Source organism: Belonocnema kinseyi, chromosome 7 (genome assembly GCF_010883055.1).
Source record: "Belonocnema kinseyi isolate 2016_QV_RU_SX_M_011 chromosome 7, B_treatae_v1, whole genome shotgun sequence".
Taxonomy (NCBI): domain Eukaryota; kingdom Metazoa; phylum Arthropoda; class Insecta; order Hymenoptera; family Cynipidae; genus Belonocnema; species Belonocnema kinseyi.
Window position 1 is genome coordinate 59,117,961 of NC_046663.1, and position 22,749 is coordinate 59,140,709.

Genomic DNA, 22,749 nt, shown 5'->3' on the forward strand with positions numbered 1-22,749 from the left:
TTCTAATTATCGTAAATAAGTAACAGTGAGAAAAGTTTGACTCGATGGCAGGAAAATGATCTGTCGATTGTTTCATGTTCACGGCTTTCTCATAGAATTAACAGTATTTTGCTGAGTGGTTCATAAAAGATTAGCAAAGAGGAAAGTGCCGCAGGTCGACAAGATCTCGGATAGTACAAAGGAGGTTGTACTGGGTAGAGTATAAATGCTGGAGGGACAAGAAATGACCAGGAGGAACCGGTGCAGTCAGGCCAGTCTAGATGCCCGCGGCTGGTCTGGTTTTAAGATTACGATCATAACGAAAAAGCTTCTCGCTCCCATTGGCTATTGGCCATCGGTCTCTCGGTATGAGAACGTCCGGCGACGGCTGCATCGCATAGCCATAGACTTTGTACCATGCAGCAGTGCGCTAGCCATAGCATGCATTATGGAACGAGCGAGCAACGATTCTAGTAGAAAAATTACGGACACGCGAGACGAACGCGATCTGCAGCTTGACTACCTTCAGATATGTTGCCAGCTACAGCTTGCTTCGAATCCTCCCACTCTTGGCGACCCAGAGATAGTTGACAGAGAAGATTGCTTTCCTATATTGCGTCTTATGGTTTCAGCGCTGCTTTCCATTTTATGTTAGAAATCTCCACAATGTAACATCTAACGTTTGCCATATCGCTATATCGATCAGACGTTATCTACCAACATATTCACATCGAGCAAAATGACGACAGTTAAACTTTTCCGATCTCAGTAGCAATATTGCGACGATATCAATTTCAAAGCCTCATGTAACTCAGGAGTTATATATGATTCTATTATTATGAAACCAGGCAATTCTGACAGTTATGTCTCCATCTTTCCCAATATTAGGTTATAATCTAGCAAAATGTAATGATGAAATTGAATTTATTGAGCTTACCTGAAGATGAACCTGTCCGTTGTTGTCCACCCAGCCGATGACCATATCAGCACCATCTCGTCTATCATCTTTCGTAAATCCTAGACCAACATATCCCAGCGTTTTAACCTGAACTTCAAAGGTCACATCCTTCTCTCCAGGTGTCCAGAGGACAAGAAAATTGTTATCCAGAACGGCACTGTGCTGCCACTCCATACCTGCCCCATAATCGATGGCGAGAGTGACGAGAAAGAGTGTTAGGTAACCTAAAAGATTCTTCATTTTCTCTATACTTTGGGTTCTGTTTCACAACATCTGAAAAGAAAGAAAAGAAGGGTTGGTAAAATACCTATCTTGAAAGAAAAAATCAATCCTTGACTAAATACTGAAACCGTCTTGCTCCATTAACCCAGACCTGTTGTTGATTGACCTACAGAATAATAGCTTCAAAGAGTTTTCAAAGGTGATCGGCATCAGTAGGGTGTAATTATCCTAATTATCGCACAAGGGGTTCAAGAATATTTCCGTAGGAGAGTAAACTATTGATAAATGGATTAATAGACAAAAGAAAAGAAGGTTCGAATGTCTTCATAATTTATTACTTCAGAATTGCAGAAGCCAAGTAATCAACCCGTAAATGCTGATCGTTAAATTCCAAAAGCCGTTGGGCAAAGCTCAATATACAGCTCGACGTGATTTCATCATTTTACGATCAACTGGCGCTACTAGCAATCTGCCAGCGATCGAGATTCAATTAACAGCAACACCGAGATGACCCGTAAATTTTAAGTGAAAAAGGGAATTGCAGCAGTGTTTCTCAAAGGCAGTAAATCTTAGAGATAATTGATACAACAAGCAAACTTTATTGTTTCCGGATTGGCAATTTAACTAAAGACAGGTAAAGAAAGTTTTGTGTATTGTTAGACCTATAAAACAATACTGCCGTGGTAAAAATTATCGTAAAAAGGAATTACTCAATGAATTACAGGGAAGATTTGACAGCCTAAAATCAACATTTTACAAGCAATTGGGGCAACTGTAGTGCAAAGGCAATCGATTCAATTAACAATAACAGTGTAATACGCAAGCGAGTTGATGAATCGAAGGTAGCAGCTGTCGCGGGGAACTCGAATCGCTCTCCAGTGTGGTGAACAGTCAACTCAAACGGGAAGGACAGTAGCTAGTGAGGGAAGAGAAAGAGAGGCTATCGCAGAGTGGGGAAATGTATAGAGTTAGGTTCACGGGTTCTATGGAAGGGTTTGATTTGCGGCGTGTCGTTCAGTCGATTGCTCTCAAATTGCGTCCAGTACACACCGGTGGCATCAACCTGAAATACCAGTAGTGTCGCTCGCTCGTGCGCATCGCCGCTTCTCCCATTATCTTGCTCGCGTTCCAACGTGTTACATGTTAAATAAATCCCACCTACATCATGTCAAAAACAAAGCCCAGCCTCTCATTTGCAACGCGACAAGCGGGTGCGTATAAATACCACCAGCCTCTCACAAAAAATCCCTTTTTCAAATTCGGCGAACCATCAATGGTTCTCAAAAAATTAATTTTTAACAATTGGCTTCATCAATCTACTCCACAATAAATGGTATCTGATTTGAACAATCATGTGTTTTTTCTACATACGGAGCGACCGAAAGATAAAGGCCTTCTGCCTTTTTCCCGCAATTTATAATGTTATGTTTTCGGAAGTTTGAACCTTAAAAGTTAGGGTCTTCATTATTTGGTTGTGAATTTATCGAAAAAAATAAACTATATACCGGAGGCTATTAAAAAGTTGCCACTGAAGCATTTCGCAGATTACCCAATAGCGATGATTTAACTTCATATCAACGCAAAGGTCTTCTTTTGGTTTCCGGTGAGCTGAGAAGTGGCACGCAAAGAATTGAAACGAACATCGGCTGAGTGACAAAGGCCTCGGGAATTGCAAAAGAGTTATTATCTAAGAGTGTCAGGGTTATGGGTAGCATCTCACTTCACATCGTTACTCACTCTTTCCTAATGGACTTGGACAAATTTTACGAGCGCGTTAACCGAGAAGCAAATACAATACACAAAGACGACACGAGCCGCTAGTAACAATTAGCTTTCTTGAGTATTAACGTCGAAGGATGTCTTTGAATTTCGTAGGGAGGAAGAAAGTCACGTGCATCGTGTGTCGGCGGATTGGATCGTAGAGGGAAGATTTAGGTACGTCGTTAAGAGATGACGTGACGGAGAGAGAACGATGGCTGGCTGCGGATGGCCACGTCAATTAGAGGAACGACCAGAAAGCAAGGACGGTTGTTCCTGGACAAACCACAGGTTAACGAACTAATATCAGCAGCACGAGTTGACGCTAATCAGCACTACTATCCGTCCACAGTGTTGCAGAGGATGTTCTTTTGAAGAAAAAGAAAAAAAGTCCACAGCAGCCGAGGACTTAGGAAAGGAGAATGCCAATTAACGTCAAAAAGTCGTCCGGGGAGCGAAGGTTGACCCAAATCGGTCTCTACACATCGATGGCGTGCGTTTAAATAAACGTTTCATCGCCCCAACAAGGCGTGTATCTCGACGAGAAACTTTATATCGCTAATAGAATGAGCGAAATGTTATTATAAGCGATAATTATGCACGTTGGGCGATCGAGAATACCGGTTGAGTGTTTTTCCTGTGCAATTATTCTATCGCTCACACTTTTAGCAGCTCGTTGCTGACTATAATTGCCTCTGAAGCTGCCAGCTCTATAACGCTCTACTTTAGAGAAGCGTCGAAAGAAATATCTGATTTCTTATGGTAATCAATATTTTTAATTAAATAAAGTATCCTTTATAAACTTAATTAAATATTTGAGAGTAAAATTGTCTTGAAGGACAGTATTGAATTTTAACTTGCATCATGCCGTAGTTCAAATTTCTCTGAAGAATTCTCAATGCTAGCGAAAGCTCACGCAATTCCTCCCTCTGCGAGGATTTTCCCTCTCGCTTATGTTATACATCAGGTGTGAAAGTAGTCGTCGGGGAAAGCTCGTTATTTAAACGCGTTGGAGACAGGCGTTACGAATGAGACAAGAGGGAAATTCCGACGAGTTACGGCGGCAATTTAAAGAAAAATTATTTAATTTGTCTTCAACATGTTGAAAACGGCAGATATCGATGTGCTATCTATATGATATTTTTATCGTAAAACGAGCAAATAGCAAAAGCTTTTTCAGTGAGGTTTTTATCTTGTGTAAGTAAAAATTTATGTCATGGCCCAGTTTCCTTGAAGAGTTTTTTATTTTTTAAAATGACCTAGGAACTTAACTTCCGTCGAAAAATCACGGTATTCATAATGCAAGGAGTCTAAAGTTACTTCGCTTGTGAAGAAGAGAAGGAAAACTCGCGAACTCAATGTTACCGAAAAAGGCGATGTGGGAGCGAGTAATGTAGCCTCTACAAGAGGGAGTTGTAAGAAAGATAAACTTGAAAAGTTAAAAAGTAACTCGATGTGGCCGGAAAAACAGTCGAAAAGGAATTGATACAAGAGCAGAGGAAAAATAAAGTACGGCAAAAGAGTACAAAAGATTATTAAAAAACATCGAGTGTCAAGAGGCGCCAAAAAATGAATAAGAGAATGAAAAGATGTGATAATTGTCGGCTGGTGCAGCTCTAACGTTGTGTCATTTTTCCTCGTTATTTCGACGATGGGTAGATGTGTAACAGGTAGTTTGCACGATAAACATACGCCTTCGTTTCTCCCTTTCTGAAAATTTTGACAAATGATCAACATTAATAATTGATATGGAACAACCTGTGAATTCTGCGAACCTGGCGCCATATATATTATGATAATCAGAATAAATGTTCGTATTGTCAAAAATAATTGGATCATTATCCAATTCCTCTCACTTAAAAAAATTTATTCATTAAAAATAGGACACCATCAAGTTCTGAAAAACGGAAAGAAAGAAAGCCTTCAGCTACAATATAATTTTTTAACTTCTCTTTTGGGAAACGAATGTTCACCATTCTCTCGAATTCAATTTGCTACTGAAAGTTTAAAACCCCACGGGCTTTTTCCGATTTTAACGAGGAGACAAGTCCTTTATTTAAGCTGTCCACTGTCAGAGTTGTCTTCACCTTTGAACGTGTTGATCCAGCTGCAGTGAGCGGACTGCGTCTCTCAAGCTTCATCTTAGGCATTCAATTACGCCGCGCTCAGCTAATTATCGCAGGAAAATCAGGAAGTTGAGAGGCTTCGTTAATTAACGTCGCAACTGGTCAAAAGTGCTTAAAGCTCCGTTCCCACAGGCTATGTCCAGTCAGCGACTCGCGTACGTTTAGATTTAATTACATCTTTATGAACTCAAGGGTAGATGAGGGAGTAATAGACTCAAAAGGTGTACTGCGTTGTAGAGAAATATTATCGTCCAAATCGCCGCTCTGTAGAAACATCACGCATTGCACGTAATGGATTATTTAACAGGAAAGGTCAGGAGGTAATGCAATGCTGCCTCGGGTACGTGACCTAGCTGTGAACCTAAAATTTACTCTACACACTACTCGGGGCTATTTCACGTTGCAGGAAAAAGGGTGTTGTACTGCCCTTTTCTAGTTTGCCAACAGAGGCTGAACAAGTCTGAATATCAGTGCAATTAACCGTACTATTCCTAATCTCTTTCATTTAATTTCAAACATTTGTGTAGGATGGGTGGCCGAAGCTTTTTCGGGTTAACACTAACTGCGCACAAATAAAGTTAATAAGACCTGTTTTAATAAGTCTATGATCTGATCATTTAATTATTTCCAACAAGAAAAAACATCCTAGAATTAGAAAATTTGATGAATTAAAGTATGGCTAAGGAAAAACGATGTTATTTAAAAAAAATCAGTGCCAGCTAACATTACCCCGATCTACCCTACTTTTATTTCGCGTTCCAACATAAAATTCAAATGCCAGTGCAATTCTCTTGAGATTTATCGATGCTGGACTGATTCAGTTGACTGGAGCTTGATATTAGATTTAGCCAACTGCACTTTTATGTAGTGAACAAACTTATCGACCGCAGCTAGTACAGAAAAAGCATTCACATTTTACGAATTCGTAAAGTATGCGCACGGGTTATGTCAATTTTTGTGTATTCTATGTGGAATTGCTAAAGGTTCAAAAAAATCATACGCTCTCCCAGTGGACAAAATATAATAGTGTAGTTCCTCTTAACGCTTGGGCAGTTAACAGAGCAAACTGAAACCAGTCTGACAGATCGAGGTCGCGGCAGGTAAAAGTGCATAAAATACGACGCATCAGTGTACGAGTAAAGGCTGAAACATGCGGAATGCATAATGCATACAAAGCTTGGTACACCAACGAACACAAACAGTGTGGGTATGTTGTGAATGAATACACATTATTGCATCTTTAAAAACCTTCTTTGCTACTGTACTGTTTGCGTTTGCTGCCGTATACGGACTATGAAGAGTCAGTGATTTCAATCGTTGTATTCCAAGGGAGAAGAGTTGCGTACAAAACGGGTGCCTGGCTAAATTCATATTCAAGCAGAAGTCGATTCAATTTTAATGCGTTTCGCATTTAGTTTGCAGGTTCCATTCAGTGGAGGGCATTATTTAAAGGCACATATTTAACAGACCTTTGCACATTATTCATAGAAATAGAGTATCTAAAGGTCAAAAGCATAAAACCCTGTTTGTGAGTAAAGATTAATCGCCGACCGTGTGAGAATTTTTACGACTCGTGTAAAATCTCAGCAAGTAGGCGCTGATGTCTTCTTCAAGTTTTTAAAAATAATCACAAAAACCACGCCTCCCTCGAGGCCTGTGTTTTATTCGCCCAGCTTGATGGGCCAATGTTTCACATAACAAAATGGCGTCTTTACGCAAGATCCGTGATTGGTTGGCTGGCATATACTCGTGCGTGACGTCTTGCGTGCATTTTTATTCGACTAATGGCTCCCAGCACCTGCGAGAACGGATGCTCGCTCTGGAAGTCACACGCCTTTTGTTGACAAGGTCGTCTTCATCATCCGAGACAATCCATCCTTTCGATCGAGTACACTCAACAAAGCCCCAATAAAAACGCTATCGTATTGAAATTCCCATAGAAAGAATAATAAGATTTGCTAAAAATGCACCAAGTTTGAAGAAAAAGAGCCGAGGTAATTGTTATCTTTCGTCTAGCCATTTTTTCGCTAAGGAATGTCGGGATTTTAATTATTCATTCTGCTGTCAAGATCTCACTGCGATGGTGAATACGTATCTTCTCATTAGGAAAAAGCCTTTAAGAAATGACTAACTATGACGTAGATTCATAACTGTCGATGGTAAAAAAATGCTTATAAAAGTAAAGTTATAGGCTTTATATTTATTTTGAATTTTCCTCCTAAATGAAATTTTAATAACCATATCTACCCCCTGGAATTTATGTCAAGTATGCGAAATATCAGAGAGCGAAATAGTCGGAAGCGTTCACTTGAATCTACATCGTTAAGGTGCCTCCATTACTAAGGAATATTGAGCAACGAAAGTGAATGTCGGGGTTGGAATGTCGCTTTATAGCCAGGATAATAAGTTTCACGTCAGGGTGAGACATTTTGCTTAAAGGCTTAACTTCTGCTTATCATGCCCCTTGTTATCACATGCTATGACGCGGTGAGATCAATACTTATTAACCGCGAGTATGATACTAAAGGTGTCACTGAAACGAATATTCAAGATACAAATCGAATAGACTGGGACCTCGTTCACCACAAACGAAACTCACGTAATGAGGGGCAAACCGCAACTCAAGAAGTATGATGTTTCTGTTCTTACCACAGCCTCTGAAGAGTGTTCTGATAGAACCGCAAAACACACCCGTGGGTATGTATATGGTAAGCAATCCTGATGAGAAAATGCGAAAAAGGGAACTCCACTTGTGTCTCCATTTCGTTTTAAATTTAGAATGTCGAAATTCCACTTTTACTAAATCTAAAAGAGATGATATCTCGATTTCTTCGAGTGAGGCTTAGAAATCTTATATAAAAATCTACCTGCCCAAATCCATACTCCAAAAAAACCTCCCCTAATCATAAATTATTATCCAAACAACTAGAGAATGAAGAACCTGTCAATAATTATACATGGCTACCTTCAAATAGAAACGAACTGATTGTCCAGCAAGGATCATTCTAGCTTAATTGGTACGCAGACACACCATGTAACTGGCGTTCAAGCGACACGTAAATTTGGTCAGGGAATGAGTATGAACGACGCACATAGTAGCCGGTTCTAACATTGCAGAGCAAATGTTACTACCCAGATGCTGAAAGTTCCCCTCGAAATTTGCTAATATCAACATCGTTCGCCAAAATATTTTTGCATGGATATTAGGTTAATATTCCTATTCCTACAACCGCTCTTTAAACAATTTATTAATTATGACCTAAGTATTTATCAGCGCGAATCATCCATTTTGATAAATGCAACGTCTCTTTCGGAAAAATATCAGGTATTTTATGAATGAACCAGAAGTCGTTAATTAAGAAATAAGAGGAGTACGCTTTGATTTAAAAATGGCACACGATCGCGTGCTGTTAAATCTCCTCCCTTTTAGCGGCTTGGAGCGTAGGATTTGCGTAGGGCAAGCGTAATTGGCTTTCGCATTGAGAGTAAGTTAGGGCGGGGCCAAATGAATTAGTGGAGGGGAATCCATGCGATCTTTGCCCCAATTTCAAGCACGTCACTGGGTAATTACGACACGCACAAGGCAGAACTACTGGGAAATATATGAATGCCGACAGGGGGCCCACTGGCCAGGACCGTCGCATGATTCTGTGTGGCGATCGTGGCTGTGGCAAGGAGCTGATTGGACGTTGGAAATTCGTGGGGTGAACAACACCGCTTCCTGCCCGCATCGAAACAATTTACAATTATCGTTTGGTCGATTACGCTTCACAAGCCAATTTTATCATCACGCGTGATTTAACGCTATCAAAAGCCATTGGGGTTCTAATTACAAGTCATCAGCTACGACAAGGTAATCATTCAAAATTTTCTTTTAATTTAAAGACACCAGTATCATGACATTTTTTTGCTTGACTTTATTAACAGTCAAATTGGCAGACTCGTTTTTATGAACTCAAACGGCTATAATATAGAATATATTTTTTGTCAGGAAAATATGCACCATGTGGATGAAATATCGTGATCGGTAGATCGCAATTTTCATGCCGCATCATGGCCCGAGGGATTAGTTAGCCGTCGCTGAACTCGAACCCTGCACTTTCGACCTGCCATCCTGATTTAGAATGTAAATCGCTTTGCTAGAACGAGTATCGGAACGGCCGATACCATTCCAGATGCTGGAAGGAAATGGAAATCGACGCGAAAACGTGAACGATTTCGCGAAGCCGCTGTGTTCGCTTTGCATTACCATGGCAATAGTTAACTCGATCGCTGTGTAATAGACCGAGTTGGGTCCGCAATTTTCCTTCTCATCTTTGCGCTTCCTTCAAATCGAATTTACTTAAGCCATTTCGTAGAAGGCCACAGCTGTTATCTTTTCGCTGGTGAAGCGAACCGTAAACGATGCCGTGAACGAATTTCCGGAAGGAACTTCTGATATTGGTCGCGAAACATCGTCGCAATCGGATCTTCGGTTTCTGTTCTTTCGAATAAGCCGATTTCGCTCTGGACGTGAGTCTTGAGAATCTCTGGTCAGCAGAGAATATTGCATTTTCTTTAAAGCGTTCAATTTTAAGGGAAGAATTGATTTTTCGAAAATTTCCGATACCTTTCCTCTCAACTTTTTTGATTGGCAATTGCTTATGGTTCCCAATCTAGAAATAGCTGACGCGTTTGAGGACATCAATGAGATAAGAGCATTCGATTTTCTAATATAGTTTTCTTGCCACCAGATAGAAGAAAAGGATTGTAGATAAGATTGGTAATAGAGCACGAAGTCAGCGGCAGATATTACGGTAAGACGCCTGCCGAAGGCACAATTGCCAATCTACGTTAGGAAGAACGATAGGAGTGCGGACACACATATGTGTGGGTATACATGTATACATCTACCATAAAACTGGCGCTACCAAAAAGGAACGACGGTATTGAATTCCGCTTCCATTCTTCTCTGCTTTTCTGACCCTCTCTTGTTAGCGAACTGCCCGATTGGACCAGGCCGCGCGGAATGAAACGGAACGGGACGCGATATCCCGCTTCGCCGCCATTTATTTTACCTTCTCGTTACCGTCGACAGTACCCATTCACGGAAGTGCCTGATAGATAGAAAGTAGGATCCGCAAAAAACTGAAAGCCTTATCTTCATCGAACGCTGCACCATTGCCATAACGATGGATGACATCCTCAAAGCTTTCCCGAGTCTTCAATATTTTCTGACCGATTTAAGCACCAGTCATTATATTCTATGTTAAAATTTATTTAAAACTGTTGAATTATGAGCATATTAATCGTTTGAAATAAATAACTATCAAATTGAGATTTCCACTTTTAAAAAATGAAAGATTTTCTATATAAAGTTAACCATCTGAAATTGTAGCCTTAAAAATAAAAAATTTAGAACTCGGGAATTTCAGCAATTCACAATTACCGAACACAGAAAATTAAATGAATAAAAGAATATTGCTGAAATTGTTTCAGTTAGTGAGCGTCGTAAATTTATAAATCTACAAGTGTCCAACTATTCAGACTTTCTATTTGACCAATAAATTTCTAACTATTAAAATTGTTTTAATTTTAAACTCCTTTAATTTTTACCAGATTCAGAATTATTCGCGCTAAAAGCTTTCCAAAGTCTAATTAATTTATATCTATTAATATTCAAGAGAATTATGCACTATAAATTAAATTATTTCATAAATAAAAATATTACAAACAGAACTTTTCAAACTCAATAGAATGTGGTATCTAGTGATATTTAAAGTAATCGGCAAGGTTTTTTAAACATCCCAATAAAAAGAAGTTTATCGAGTTAAAAAAATGAATCAAAATGCAGAAGCACTGACAGACTTTCGGGAAGTGGGAGAAAGCAAGGCATTAAGTGAGCTTCGATGTTATTCCTGAAATGTGAAAACTGTATCTATAAAAACCCGGCGAGTCCTACTGGAAAGTGTTGAAAGTCCAAGGGGAATACCTCTGAGAGGAATACTAGGGCACACCTGTCAGGCTTCCGATATCCCCATGATGCGATAGACGAGAGCGACGTCTGCAGTTCGTGCCAAGTGTGCACTCGAATTAGGGAAAGGGTGAATGCAAATTCCTTGAGCACGTGAGCACGTACGTATGTGCAAACCAGGAGGCTATGTTGGAGTGACATTTCCTCGACAAATGGACCGATTAACCGCACAGGAGTCGCTTTATCGACCCGGAAAGTCAGAGACTTGAGGAGGAGAGACCGAAATTCCAAGGGCCGTGTAAATTGGTCATTTCAGCCAAAGAAGTTTCGTGAGAGCGAACACGTCATAAAACGGCCAGGTAATGGAGGGGCCTGGATAACGTCGAATGAGTGTCCCTAGCACAGTACATAAAAGTGTAATTTCGCTAGCTCGAGATCATTAAATTATAGAGTCGTTGGTGCGCTGAGTAACTTTCGTCCTCGCCTTATCCAGTACATAGCTTCGATACCTTAATTTTACACTCGGTCGTATATTTTACTTGAAACATGGAAGAAGTATATCTAAAATTAGAATAACTATACTTTTGAAGTTATCTACTTCTAACACTTTCAGAGTTTCTGGCCCGATCTGCAGAATATGTAGGTCAAACTCCTGGGTTTCAGAGAAACTATCGCAAGAAGTTATTTCGTAGTTTACAGCACTTGGATTCATATTCAAATAGATGTAATAGGAAAGTAAGAACTCATTTCTTTGGCAGGAAATAGTATCTATTCAGTATTCACTATTCAATTTTCAAAATTCGAATATTGTTCCAGATTCTTCTAATGTAAATGCGGTGAAGAATGTTTGTAACGAAACTAAAATATGCAGTGATTCAAGAAAAAGCAAGAAGAAGGTGAATTTTATATTCAAGGAAAGTTCTTGAAAGAAAAAAATCTCTCATTACATTTACTGGAAGCCGGTTACCATCTGGGCAACTCTGTAACTATAGAGGCAAAGTAGGAGTTTCCTTAGTGAACTGCAGTTTAAAGTGTTGAAGGTGCGAGATAATGTCCAGTTATTATCGAGGAAACTAGGAGCAAATAATCCCTCGAGACGAAAGCAGAGAGTCGTAAAGGAAGCGAAGGAGTCAGTAAGCTCTCTTGCGAGACATAGTTAACCACAGGCAGCATTCAAGAAACTTCTTGTGCCAGAAACATAGTCAGTATGGCAATATTTCTTTACAAAGTACTTGTAAGTTACCACGGCAGCGGTAGAAGGACAAACAAAATGTTATGTATTTGATGGTTTGGACCTGGTTTTAACGGAAGCAGTGACAACGTTTACCTCCGGAGCTTCATCTACAGCCCTTGACAAACATAACCTCGCCTTTGTGTGTACGCGAGCTCGAGGAAACACTCGCGGAGGCCCCTACTCGGTGACAAATCACTGTCATATCTACGGTGCAAAATCAATATTTGCCGCGACAGGATGTGCGGTCGCTCTCGCCGAGTATAATTCCTTCTAGTGTATCTCTCGTGTAGGATAGGATAAAATGGGATAAAGGCAGAATAATGGAAGCAGGTATATAATAGCGGAGGAACACGGGACAATTCTTAAGGTGTCAGCTGTCCGAGAAATACCATGTGACGAAACCGATCCTGGCATAAAAACGCTCTATTGAATAGACCAGGCATAAATCCTGATTGAGACAGGTAGACTTACCCCTGCTTCTCTCTTTAACGCTTCGTTTCCACGATATTTTGATCCCCCCCGAGTAGGATCTTCCCAACTGAAATCAAATCCTCCCACGTGAAAAAAAAGGACATCGACCGAAACAGTTGACACGCTCTTAATCCCTTTCGAGATATTACAATGTTGATCCCAAGGTGTACCAGTTAAATCTTTTACGGGGGTTTATATTGTATGGAAGTTTTGAAAATATGTCTTCTTAAGATTACATTAGTCTTTTTGAATTTATAGGGGCACGATTTCCAGCCTTGAAGGGAGCAAAAATGAAATACTATTATTGAAGAGGAAGTCGAATATACTCTGTGGGAAAAGTTCTGAAATTTTTTTTTTAATAGCCTAAAAGTAACAATTGTTAGAATTTCACTTTAGAAAATAATTTTTCGACATACATATGACTTTCCTTTGAACGAATGAGACCTGCAAGGATTCCCAGCAGAATATGTGAGTTTCTCATTTCGAAAATGGGCTAATGTGAGGAGCGAATATCCTCTCAGTTCAGCGGAAGTCTCTTACGATAGGAAGCCTCATCCATTCCGGTGGTAAGTGCTCAAGGGAACATACACGTTCGATCATTTTGTACTGATAAAACCAAATATCTACTCACAAGAGAGATAAAATAACATAGAGAGGTGTATAAGACGAAGGAATGAAAAAATTACACAAAAAAAGAGAGTCGAATCCCGAGTACGCATCGATGTAAAGCGATTTTCAATTACCGTACTTACTCGCGTTTCTGACCTTTGTTGTCTTTGATCAAGAGCGACTCATTACAATTAGAGTGCATGGCCTTATACTGAGCTGAAATCCCTGCAGAATACACGAAATAACCTCGGAATTGAATTCCGTGGATGGAGAATCCCTTTTCTGTCGAGAGCGAGGTAATATGGTTATTTTTCCCCCAACAGACTAACAATATAATGTGACAGAAACTACGAAACTGGCAGAGTCGAATTACAAAGGAGATTGGATACAAATACTTGTATAAACCAAATATTCCGGTACACAATATCCCTTATAAAAACATGATATTTCCGAGAATGCTAGATACATAAAGTAACTCGGAATTCTGTGAGATTCAACGGAAAATTTAATCTAGAGACATTAATCTTTCTAGTGCACGACGGCGTAAATGCCTCGAACGCATCTGATTTTCTTCAGTGAAGAAAAGCACAAAAAGAATTCGGAGACTCGTGCAAGAATTCTCGAGCTCGGAAAAAAAAGATTTTTTATTGTTTGATATACGACTTATTAAGCTTTGATTAATATATCTAGAGTTGTAATTGTTAAATCTTCTTAATCTTGAAAACAATCTCAGATTAATTATAAAATGTGATCAGTTACTACACTCGTTTTTTTTAAAGCGAATCACGAAGAACCTCGACTCGAGGAAAGTTTTCAGGATTCAACCCGCTGGGAAATGATAATACTTTCGAAGCCACAGTCTCCAGTGTCTTGCGTAACTATGACAACGACACAGTACACACCGTTATTCCCTCAGGATTGTTGATTCCTTTTCCTAACAAGGAGATCCGCGACATCGGGAATAGGAATTCTGCTCGAGGTATGAGCTCTAGATGAGAAGTAGGGTTGGTGGCAACACGAGCACGCCAGAGGGTGCGAGAGGGTTGGAAGAGGGTGACTTGGTTTGCATAATGCCGTTGGTCGCTCGAATGCGAAGCTTAAGCTGTTTTACCACTTCCATCAGAAATAATCCTGGTGAAATATTATTTTTAAAGGACAGACACGGAGAAAGCAGGGTTGCTCGAGATTAGCACTGGCAACATGTGCAACGATAAAACAGAGAGTGTGGAGAGCAGGTGTACCAACATCACTTGGTTTAATCTTCTGCACCATAACTCTAGGAATGCTCCTGCGAAACGATCCCGATTGGCAATCTAAGCACGATTGCGTTTATAGTCGATCGATCCGGCGGACGCGGCAATCCTGTAAACTTGGAACGACTGACCTGCAAAATGGGTTAACGTGATGGAAGAAATAGAGTCCGGATGCAGATAAAAAGAGCCCAGACCGACGAAAGGACGCTTTCCTAGCCAGAAAATGCAAATTGAGATGCTAGGTTGGGAATAAAGTGAAATGGCTATACAGATTGAGAGATGATGGATCCGTATTCTGTTCCATAATAAATCATTATATAAATATTAATTGCAAATTAAATGTGAATAAACTTATGAAAATCAGCGTTAGAAAGTTGTTTGTGAGAACAGGAAGCTCGATGGTACACGTTTGTGAATTTGCAAAAACGACGCATCAAAGAGGATAGTGATTCACAGAATTCCGTAGCCGCAAAGGAGACAGGGCGGAAGAGGGTGATGTGGGGTATCATTTTCGTCAAAGGACCGAGATTTCTAAGGTTTCTGAGATCCGACGTGAAACCCAACCGAGTATCTCGAGATCAACGATGCAGTCAGAGTCGTCGAAGAGCACAAATGCAAAGGATGTGCATTCCGTTAAGTGTGGCCGGTTGGTGGGCGTTGATTCTTCAAAGTTTCGTAAAGTAAAACGCGATTTGTGTCGAGAACGTATCGCATTTCGAGTAAGTCGATTGAAATACAGAACTTTGCTCAAGGCTCGTAGAAAATATTTCAAAGAGAAAAAGGCGTTGATTCTGAGTATAGAAGAATTTTCTTACTCCTCATCTTATTATTAAAAATTGGAACACGATAAAAAATAAATTTTTCTGCACGTGAGTTTTTAACAATATTTATCACATTTTTTTAAAAAGATGACATGCATCGTAAATAAAAATAGTAAGTGACGGGCGAATAGAAAAAGGATGTATTTTAAACGCACCGTATTGTACTTGCTGGGTATTCACGAGCGAAGTGAAGAAGCGAAACACTCGTCATTTTTAGCGAAACTTTTCTCACTATGCTGGCTTAAATGATGTTGACTGTCCCGTGCGAAATGGGTGAAGCTGCGGTGCCGTTTGGGCATTTATTGTCCCTAGCACGTCGGCTCCTGTCAAGCGGAACTATAGAAGCGAAAAGCAACCCTTTTATGATGTAGAAGTGCTCGAGCTCGGTAAGGTAACTAAGGTCATTAGAGAAATGGGGAGGCTGGCCTGTAGTAAGCGCATCGAAGCGAATGTAAGAATAGCTGTGGTACAGTCGCAGATTATGCGACCCAGTCACTGAAAAGGAAGCACAAATCGCTTTTCAATGGGACCAGGGTCGTTTTAAGTAGGAGGCGGTACTGGGCAAACTGCTCAATAGAAATATTTATATTTTCCTTTCCTTCACGAAGACATCCGTATTCGACAGTACTCTCTCCAATGGGCGAAAACCTGGAGGTACATTATTATATATTCATGTGGTTTGACGAGGGAACAATCGTTCGTATTTACCAGGTCTTTTCACGATTGACGCTAGCAAAATTGTCTTTCTTTCTTTGTCCCCTACTATTTACTTTCACCACACGTGTTGCCCAGTTTTCCATGGAAAAATCGCCCGAGCATGTATGAAGATATTTGTCGGTCAAAAATATTTTGGGTGTCTTGTTACTGGTTGACTAGAAATTGTGGGTAATTGAGTGGACTAAAGGACTAAAGAAGGATAAATGACATCTGACCACTTTCCGGATATTTGAACATGGACCTGTGACTAGGAGATAATACACCTTTAGAAAGTCTATTTTTTCGGAAAGTAGTTCCTGGATATTCAAACAAACACCAAGGAGCACAAAAAGATTGAAAAAAATTTATTTTTATTCATGTTGAAATAATAAAACGATTTAAAAGGGCTCAGGAACGCGACTTATTTGTAAAATAGTTCAAGACCGGAACGCCTTTGAACTTGAAGCATGTGCTCGCAAAGCGAAAGTCTCTCCCGTGGGGAAAGAATGCCTTTCTAAGTTTCTTCCGTCTATAAAATGAAACTTTCTACCCTTTTTAATTTTCTTCCTTCTGTGGAACCGGAGAAACACGTTGAAAACAGGCGAAACAGTGCTGAGGTTGAGCACAGGTTACTAAAATTTGAAACTACTTAAAATTCTCGACCAACTCACCGCGGTTGGCAGCAATGTCGTTAGTATTCGGAGAGGGAAGCATGGCGACGCGCGATACACTCAGAATTCGTCGAGGGATGAAAACAGTTATTTAGAATATACCGGGACTATTAACGCATCGTTACTGAACTTCCAGAGTCGCTTCCCTTGACACTTTCATTTTAATTTCGACGCTACATTTTACGTATTATAATCAGGTTTCACGTGTTCACCATTCTTATTTCACCCAAAGGAAATGCTTATTACAATCAAATGAATTTACGAGAAATAAATTTCGTGAACTTTATTATGATATCTGGGGAATTAATAGATATAAGAGGAAATAAAAATGAATTACATAACAAGAACTGAGTCATAATTGTTTGAATGAGGGCAATCAAACTAAAACGTTGGGGATGATAAGGGCTATAATTGTTTGAAGGGGAAAAAATGCTACTAGTCACGGAACTCGATGCAAGACTCATTTCTTTTAGACTTGTCGACTCCGAGCACTGCCCCCGCTTCCAGGGATATAGTCGCTTTGCCTATAATATCTCAGAGCTTCAAGTAGATGCGGACAAATACATCATTACTCATTCTCGATGACGCCTTTCGCGACGACCAGTTGCCTGGTTATAAATCTACAGATACGCCCCGTCGACACAAGAAACGCGCGTTCCTTGTCCAGAGACACACGCCATGCTAGATCCCCAGTAATTTCAGGTGCAAACCCTCCTTCGGGCCAGTTATTAATTACTGTCCCCTGCCAGGTCGATTGCGATATATCGAAGCAAAATAATAACGCTCGCAAACACTGGTATTAAAGTGTTGATTTTAAATGCGATGCTCGATTAACTGCGCTGATTCCTGTGTTCATTGAATTTTTATCAAAATTCGATAACTTTAATGCTGGAGAAAAATTGGTATATTTAATTTTCAATAACAGTTCACAATTCCTCTTACCAACAAGTTGAAAACAAAGAACTAGTGCAAAACTTTATAATATAATTCTAAGGTTAAGTGTCTTAATTTTTTCAGACTTCCTGTTCAATCTCCTGATGTTTGCACAAGCAAATTTCACGTTCTATTGAAAACATTAAACCCGTATTTATAGTCTTGTCTCTCACAGTCGAGTGATATTGGAAGTGGCAAGGAAACCCTTATTGATAGAACTCGTCTATAAATACGGGCGAAGATTCATAAAGAGAAGAGAAGACTATTCTATTTAGAAAGGCGAATAAATACCCCATACTTTTCTTGCGCCCCTCTTCAGTCCTACCTTACAAATATGAAAAAATCCCCACTTCGAAGAGAATATCTATAGAGAAAAGCGAAGCATTCACGTTTCAATTGAGCGCAACTGAACTTGAAAAAGGCCTAGCCATCTGGCGGAAAAAGAAAAATATTTAAAAATTAATTTACTAAGATTAATCGACGTATCTGCACGCGAACAAAAACAAGGAATAATTCCAAAGCACCTTTGCCACGAGTCGCTCAATTCGTGCCCGCTACCTCGCGCTTTCATTGATTGTATGCTTTTTCTCAAGACGGATGTGATAGAAGAGTGGAAATAGCGTACGTACGCTTCCCCTGTGTCCTGTTAAATCAGTAGAGAGAAAATAGTCATCATTACGAGTCCACACGATGCAGTAATTTCAAGAAGAATCGTAACTCATAACCTTATGTCGAGTCTTGGAAAAAATTACAAACTACACCAAGCGAAAGAAACTTTGACGAGTCATTAATTAACGTGCGTATTAGGTATTGATGCCTTTTTTCTTTGCTTTGCTTTCTTTCTATGCACGAGACATGTTTCGAAAATTGAAAAGCTGATGCTCTTCATTATATCTGTTTTTGTAAAGAGAAGGGCAATTTCTCGAATGCCTTCTATTTAATTCAATCTGAAGTTCTCACTAACGAGACTATGCATTCTTAATCTTCATAACTTTTAATTTTTCTCAGTTCCTCATTTTATCTTTCGTCCTAAAAACATTTCTGTGGCAAGTTCTCGAGTCGTTAATTTGATTTTTATCTGGTGTCTGCCATCAGGAAAAGTTTTCATCGTCGAAGGCGGTTCGTGTTCATGAATTTTATTAAGTCTTCGGATAAATGGTCATAATCGCGTTTTACGATGTACATTTCATCTTCTCAACATAGGCCCTTTTTGCTCTACTTGTGACTTGCACTAAATCTTGTTATGACTCTAATGTTACATACATGCATCATCTACATCCACATCATATCGCTCCTGTGCATCTGATATTTCACGTGAAATTGATTCGACCACACTGATCCGTGCGTGCCGTCGAGTTGTTAAGTGGCGTTATCTCCCAAACTTATCGGATCGTGACTGCAGCATACCAAGAATCCTAATTGGAATTGCAACTACCGCTTGATTTCTTACAACTAGACATCCATCGTTCTATTCTATTTTGGCCTATGCAAAACATAATGCTTATAAAATAAAGCAAAATCTATGGACGTCACTTGAAGGTATAAATTAAGATCATAAATATTAAAGTAATAATTACCAGCTTTTTGTTTGATTTCATTGAAGGGCTTGATTTTAATTAGCCGTAAATTTGTCTCGAGTTGTCGATCTGATCTAAGAAAGAATGGTCTCGTAGAATGAACTCATGATGAAAAAGGTACTCTTGAATGTGTTCATATACCCAGTTGAGGTTCGCAGGGAGGCTAGACGGTAGACTAATGAAATTTATAGGTCCACTAACTCGAAACGTTATAGAATCGAATTACGTTACACACTTAGAGACGATTAAAATCGACTCGAGTGGTTCTTGCTCCCAGATCCTCAATTACAATTTGAAAGAGAGTAGCTCCTGGTGTGGGTGCGTTCACATGCACAAGTATTGTCGTAACCAAGACCAGTTTTGCACCTGTAAAGACGTGCGAGATACAGGAGCCAGTGATCGTTGCAGGCGTGCAGCGATCATTGCCGCTCGATTAGCTTGTCCTCGTCCTCGCTCCCGACCTTGGACGTAAGTGCAGCCAATGATCTCTAGTTATATCTATAGGCCTTGCCAAGTGAAACGTAATGAACGCGTTCGAATAACCTTAGAAGGCAGTAGAAATATCAATATAACGAACCACGCCTAGCCAACTTACTCTCAAATGACGTTGGCTAGGTGCGCTTGCTTCTTAAAACATTCTTTTTCCCTTCTCAATTCAATGCACGTAGCCTATCACTTATCTTGACGTGACAAATGACTTTCATCAAAGCGAGTACCTGCAGTTAATAACTTTAAAATATATCGTCAAAAATAAACTCACTATTACTTCTTCGTAATTGAAGAAAACGAAATTGACGATTTACAATCTGCTGCCATTTACTCTCTGGACGATTGTCAATTTAATTGTCATATTCAATTAAGCGAGAATCAACTACTGATGCTACCTGAAGATACATAACTAGAGTTGCAAAGCTTATCTTTATATTAATGATTTTTATGGGTCTGTTAATGTTTTCAGATGCTATAATCTCGAACGTAATCAAGCTGGTGAATCTGTTTTATATGACTTCTGTTTTACCTGATTTGTGTTTATTCTAGCTGACAAGAGCTGAGTAAAAGCTGGTTGTACTTAATCCCCAGATCTACTTTCACGGGAGGACTTTATAACGAGGGGAAGAACGAGTAGTAGGAACTGGGAAGGTTTCCGTATCATTCTCCGCGACACATCGAAGCCTTATTCGATTTGCTCCGATTCGCCCTGAAATAGGGGACTACTGCTCTGAGTTTTCTGGAATGTGTCGGCATGAGTCAGGAAGGTTTCGAACTGCCTTTGACCAATCCTTCTCTGAATTCGAATAAGACCACTCAATAGAGATGGATTCACATATCGAGATATGGTTCAACTGTACTGCCTCTGTTGGATTTATCCGACAATCTTGTCTTTCACTTGGAGAACTGTAGTGCAGAAGGCACGTGTAGAGGAGAATGAAGAATATAAGATTCCTACGATCGGACACTCTAGACTATTCAGCTGAATTGCGACCCATTTGCCGCACGATACTGCACAAGGTTCTCAAATAAAATTAAATCAATGTGACTATACTATGACAAAAATTATTGAAAAAAGCTACAATCAAAAGAAACATTTTTAAACGCCCATCAATCGGGTAGTTGTTGAGATTTTACCTAATCGCTATCATTACAATCGCTCTCCTCTTTCCAATTCGTTACTTAGTAAACTTTTTTGCTCCTCCGACCCAGTTTTTTGTCGAACAAGCAATACGTCATCCTAGACTCCAAGCCGTATATTCTGCTCTCATTTCACCGATCGACGTGCTCGATGATAATAACTGAAGTTGACGTAGACCAAGTCCATTTTAATTGAATCAGATAACAGAGCGATGAAAAAGGACATTCCAGCGCCATCGACGGGTCAAAGCCGATAGACGCGACGTCAGCTGGAATGTCGAAAACTGAAAACGAGGGTAATAAAAATAGAATAAAAAAGATAACAACCTTCCTTGTTGATTTAATCCGCTTTCATCAACTATCAAGATTCTTTCTCTTCCTTTTGAGCCATAGAGTGACTTTGAAGTTGAGAATCACTGAGATGCAGTTCTCGGGTTCATTGCCGGCTGTCGTTCGCCGACTATGATATTCAATGGCTGGGTATTCGATAAGTGTGGTGTTGAGAGTGAAGTAGAATATAGCGGCGCCGGTTATGGGATCTCACGTTACATAAGTATAAGCCGGCAGCAGTACAATACCAATGCTTTCCACAAGATGGTGTTCTGCAAATACAGCTATCGTTGCTCTCGTGCTCACTTTCGCACACACGTGGACCTTCAGCAAGTACCTTGGGCAACTTTAATGTTCCGAGACAATACTATGTTGATACTGAGCGCGTGTGACGTTCGGGGGAAGCTGCGAAAGACTTCACGAGAAGTAAAACAGACGCTTAGCCCCCTTTAGGAAATTCGAAACTCCTTCGCACACCGGACGTCGAGCTTTTCATTCTACTTTCTGTGTCAGGCTAATTTTCCAGGTCTTATATTACACCAAACAATTGTCGCTCGCAAGACCAACTTACTACCCAAATTGTCTAGATTTCAGAAGTACAGCCTTAATGGAAAAATCTTCTTGCGCTTATTAAAACCAGACTAGCATGTCTAGACTCTATTCATATAATATAAATGTTTTGATCGTTTTAACACTTTGCAATTTCTATGTTCATTATAATTATGTTACGTCATTTTAGGCACCCTGATATTTTTTTATATAATTAGTGATAACATTCTGCCTCACCCAAAAGTATAAAACATGGATCCAAATCTGAAAATATAGTAAATATTTTTATCAAAAAAATGGTAGATTTGGTCTGGTAGATGGGTCTATTGTTTCTGACATCTCCTTAACTGGACCAGTTCTAGAACAGAGTTAACTGAGTCTCTTAACTTTGAATCGGAAAACCGGATTTTGGGAAACCCAAACATAATCGTGGAGATCAGAGAAACTGGTATCATCGGGCATAGAAACGGATGTAGGGAATGGCTTGTGCGATATTTCAAGCGGGTATAATTCCGTATCATGACGGAGGCTTAGGTTTGACACCCAGGACACCGGCGCTAATCCGCTCCTTCGTCTGTGGCTGTAGCCGAAAATGGAATCACCAAGAAAAGATTCTTACGCAGCTTAAAGTTGCATGTCTGTGGTATGCTCAGGGACGATCAAATGCTATTTAGAAAAAAAGATCTAACCCTGAATGATACTTAGTATCTTAGAACTTAGAAAGCGTATGTGAGTTTTTTTCCCTTTACTCCGGAGAACCATGAAAAATAGCAATGGCCACCATTTATTCGAACGAGGGGATGCCGTTTCGTGTTAGTTTACGGAGATGCGCTGAATTATTGCCGCTGTCTCATCGCTCCGACTTATATCCACTCTCCAGCGATCTCTCTTGAACGAGTCTGAAAGTGCCAGAAAGTCCCTGAAAGTTAGAAGTATTCTCCCAAGTATTTGAACTCGCTTATTTCTCGAAGTAGGGAGAG

General features: G+C 39.8%; 1 protein-coding gene across 1 annotated transcript in view; it reads right to left on the bottom strand.

Moving 5' to 3' along the window:
* Positions 1 to 22,749, bottom strand: part of LOC117177139 (MOXD1 homolog 2) — a 91,406-nt gene that overhangs the window by 37,196 nt on the left and 31,461 nt on the right. The window contains exon 2 of the mRNA XM_033367637.1: positions 917 to 1,210. Coding sequence (XP_033223528.1) covers positions 917 to 1,177 — 261 coding nt within the window. The 5' untranslated portion in view covers positions 1,178 to 1,210. The remainder of the gene's footprint in view (positions 1 to 916; positions 1,211 to 22,749) is intronic.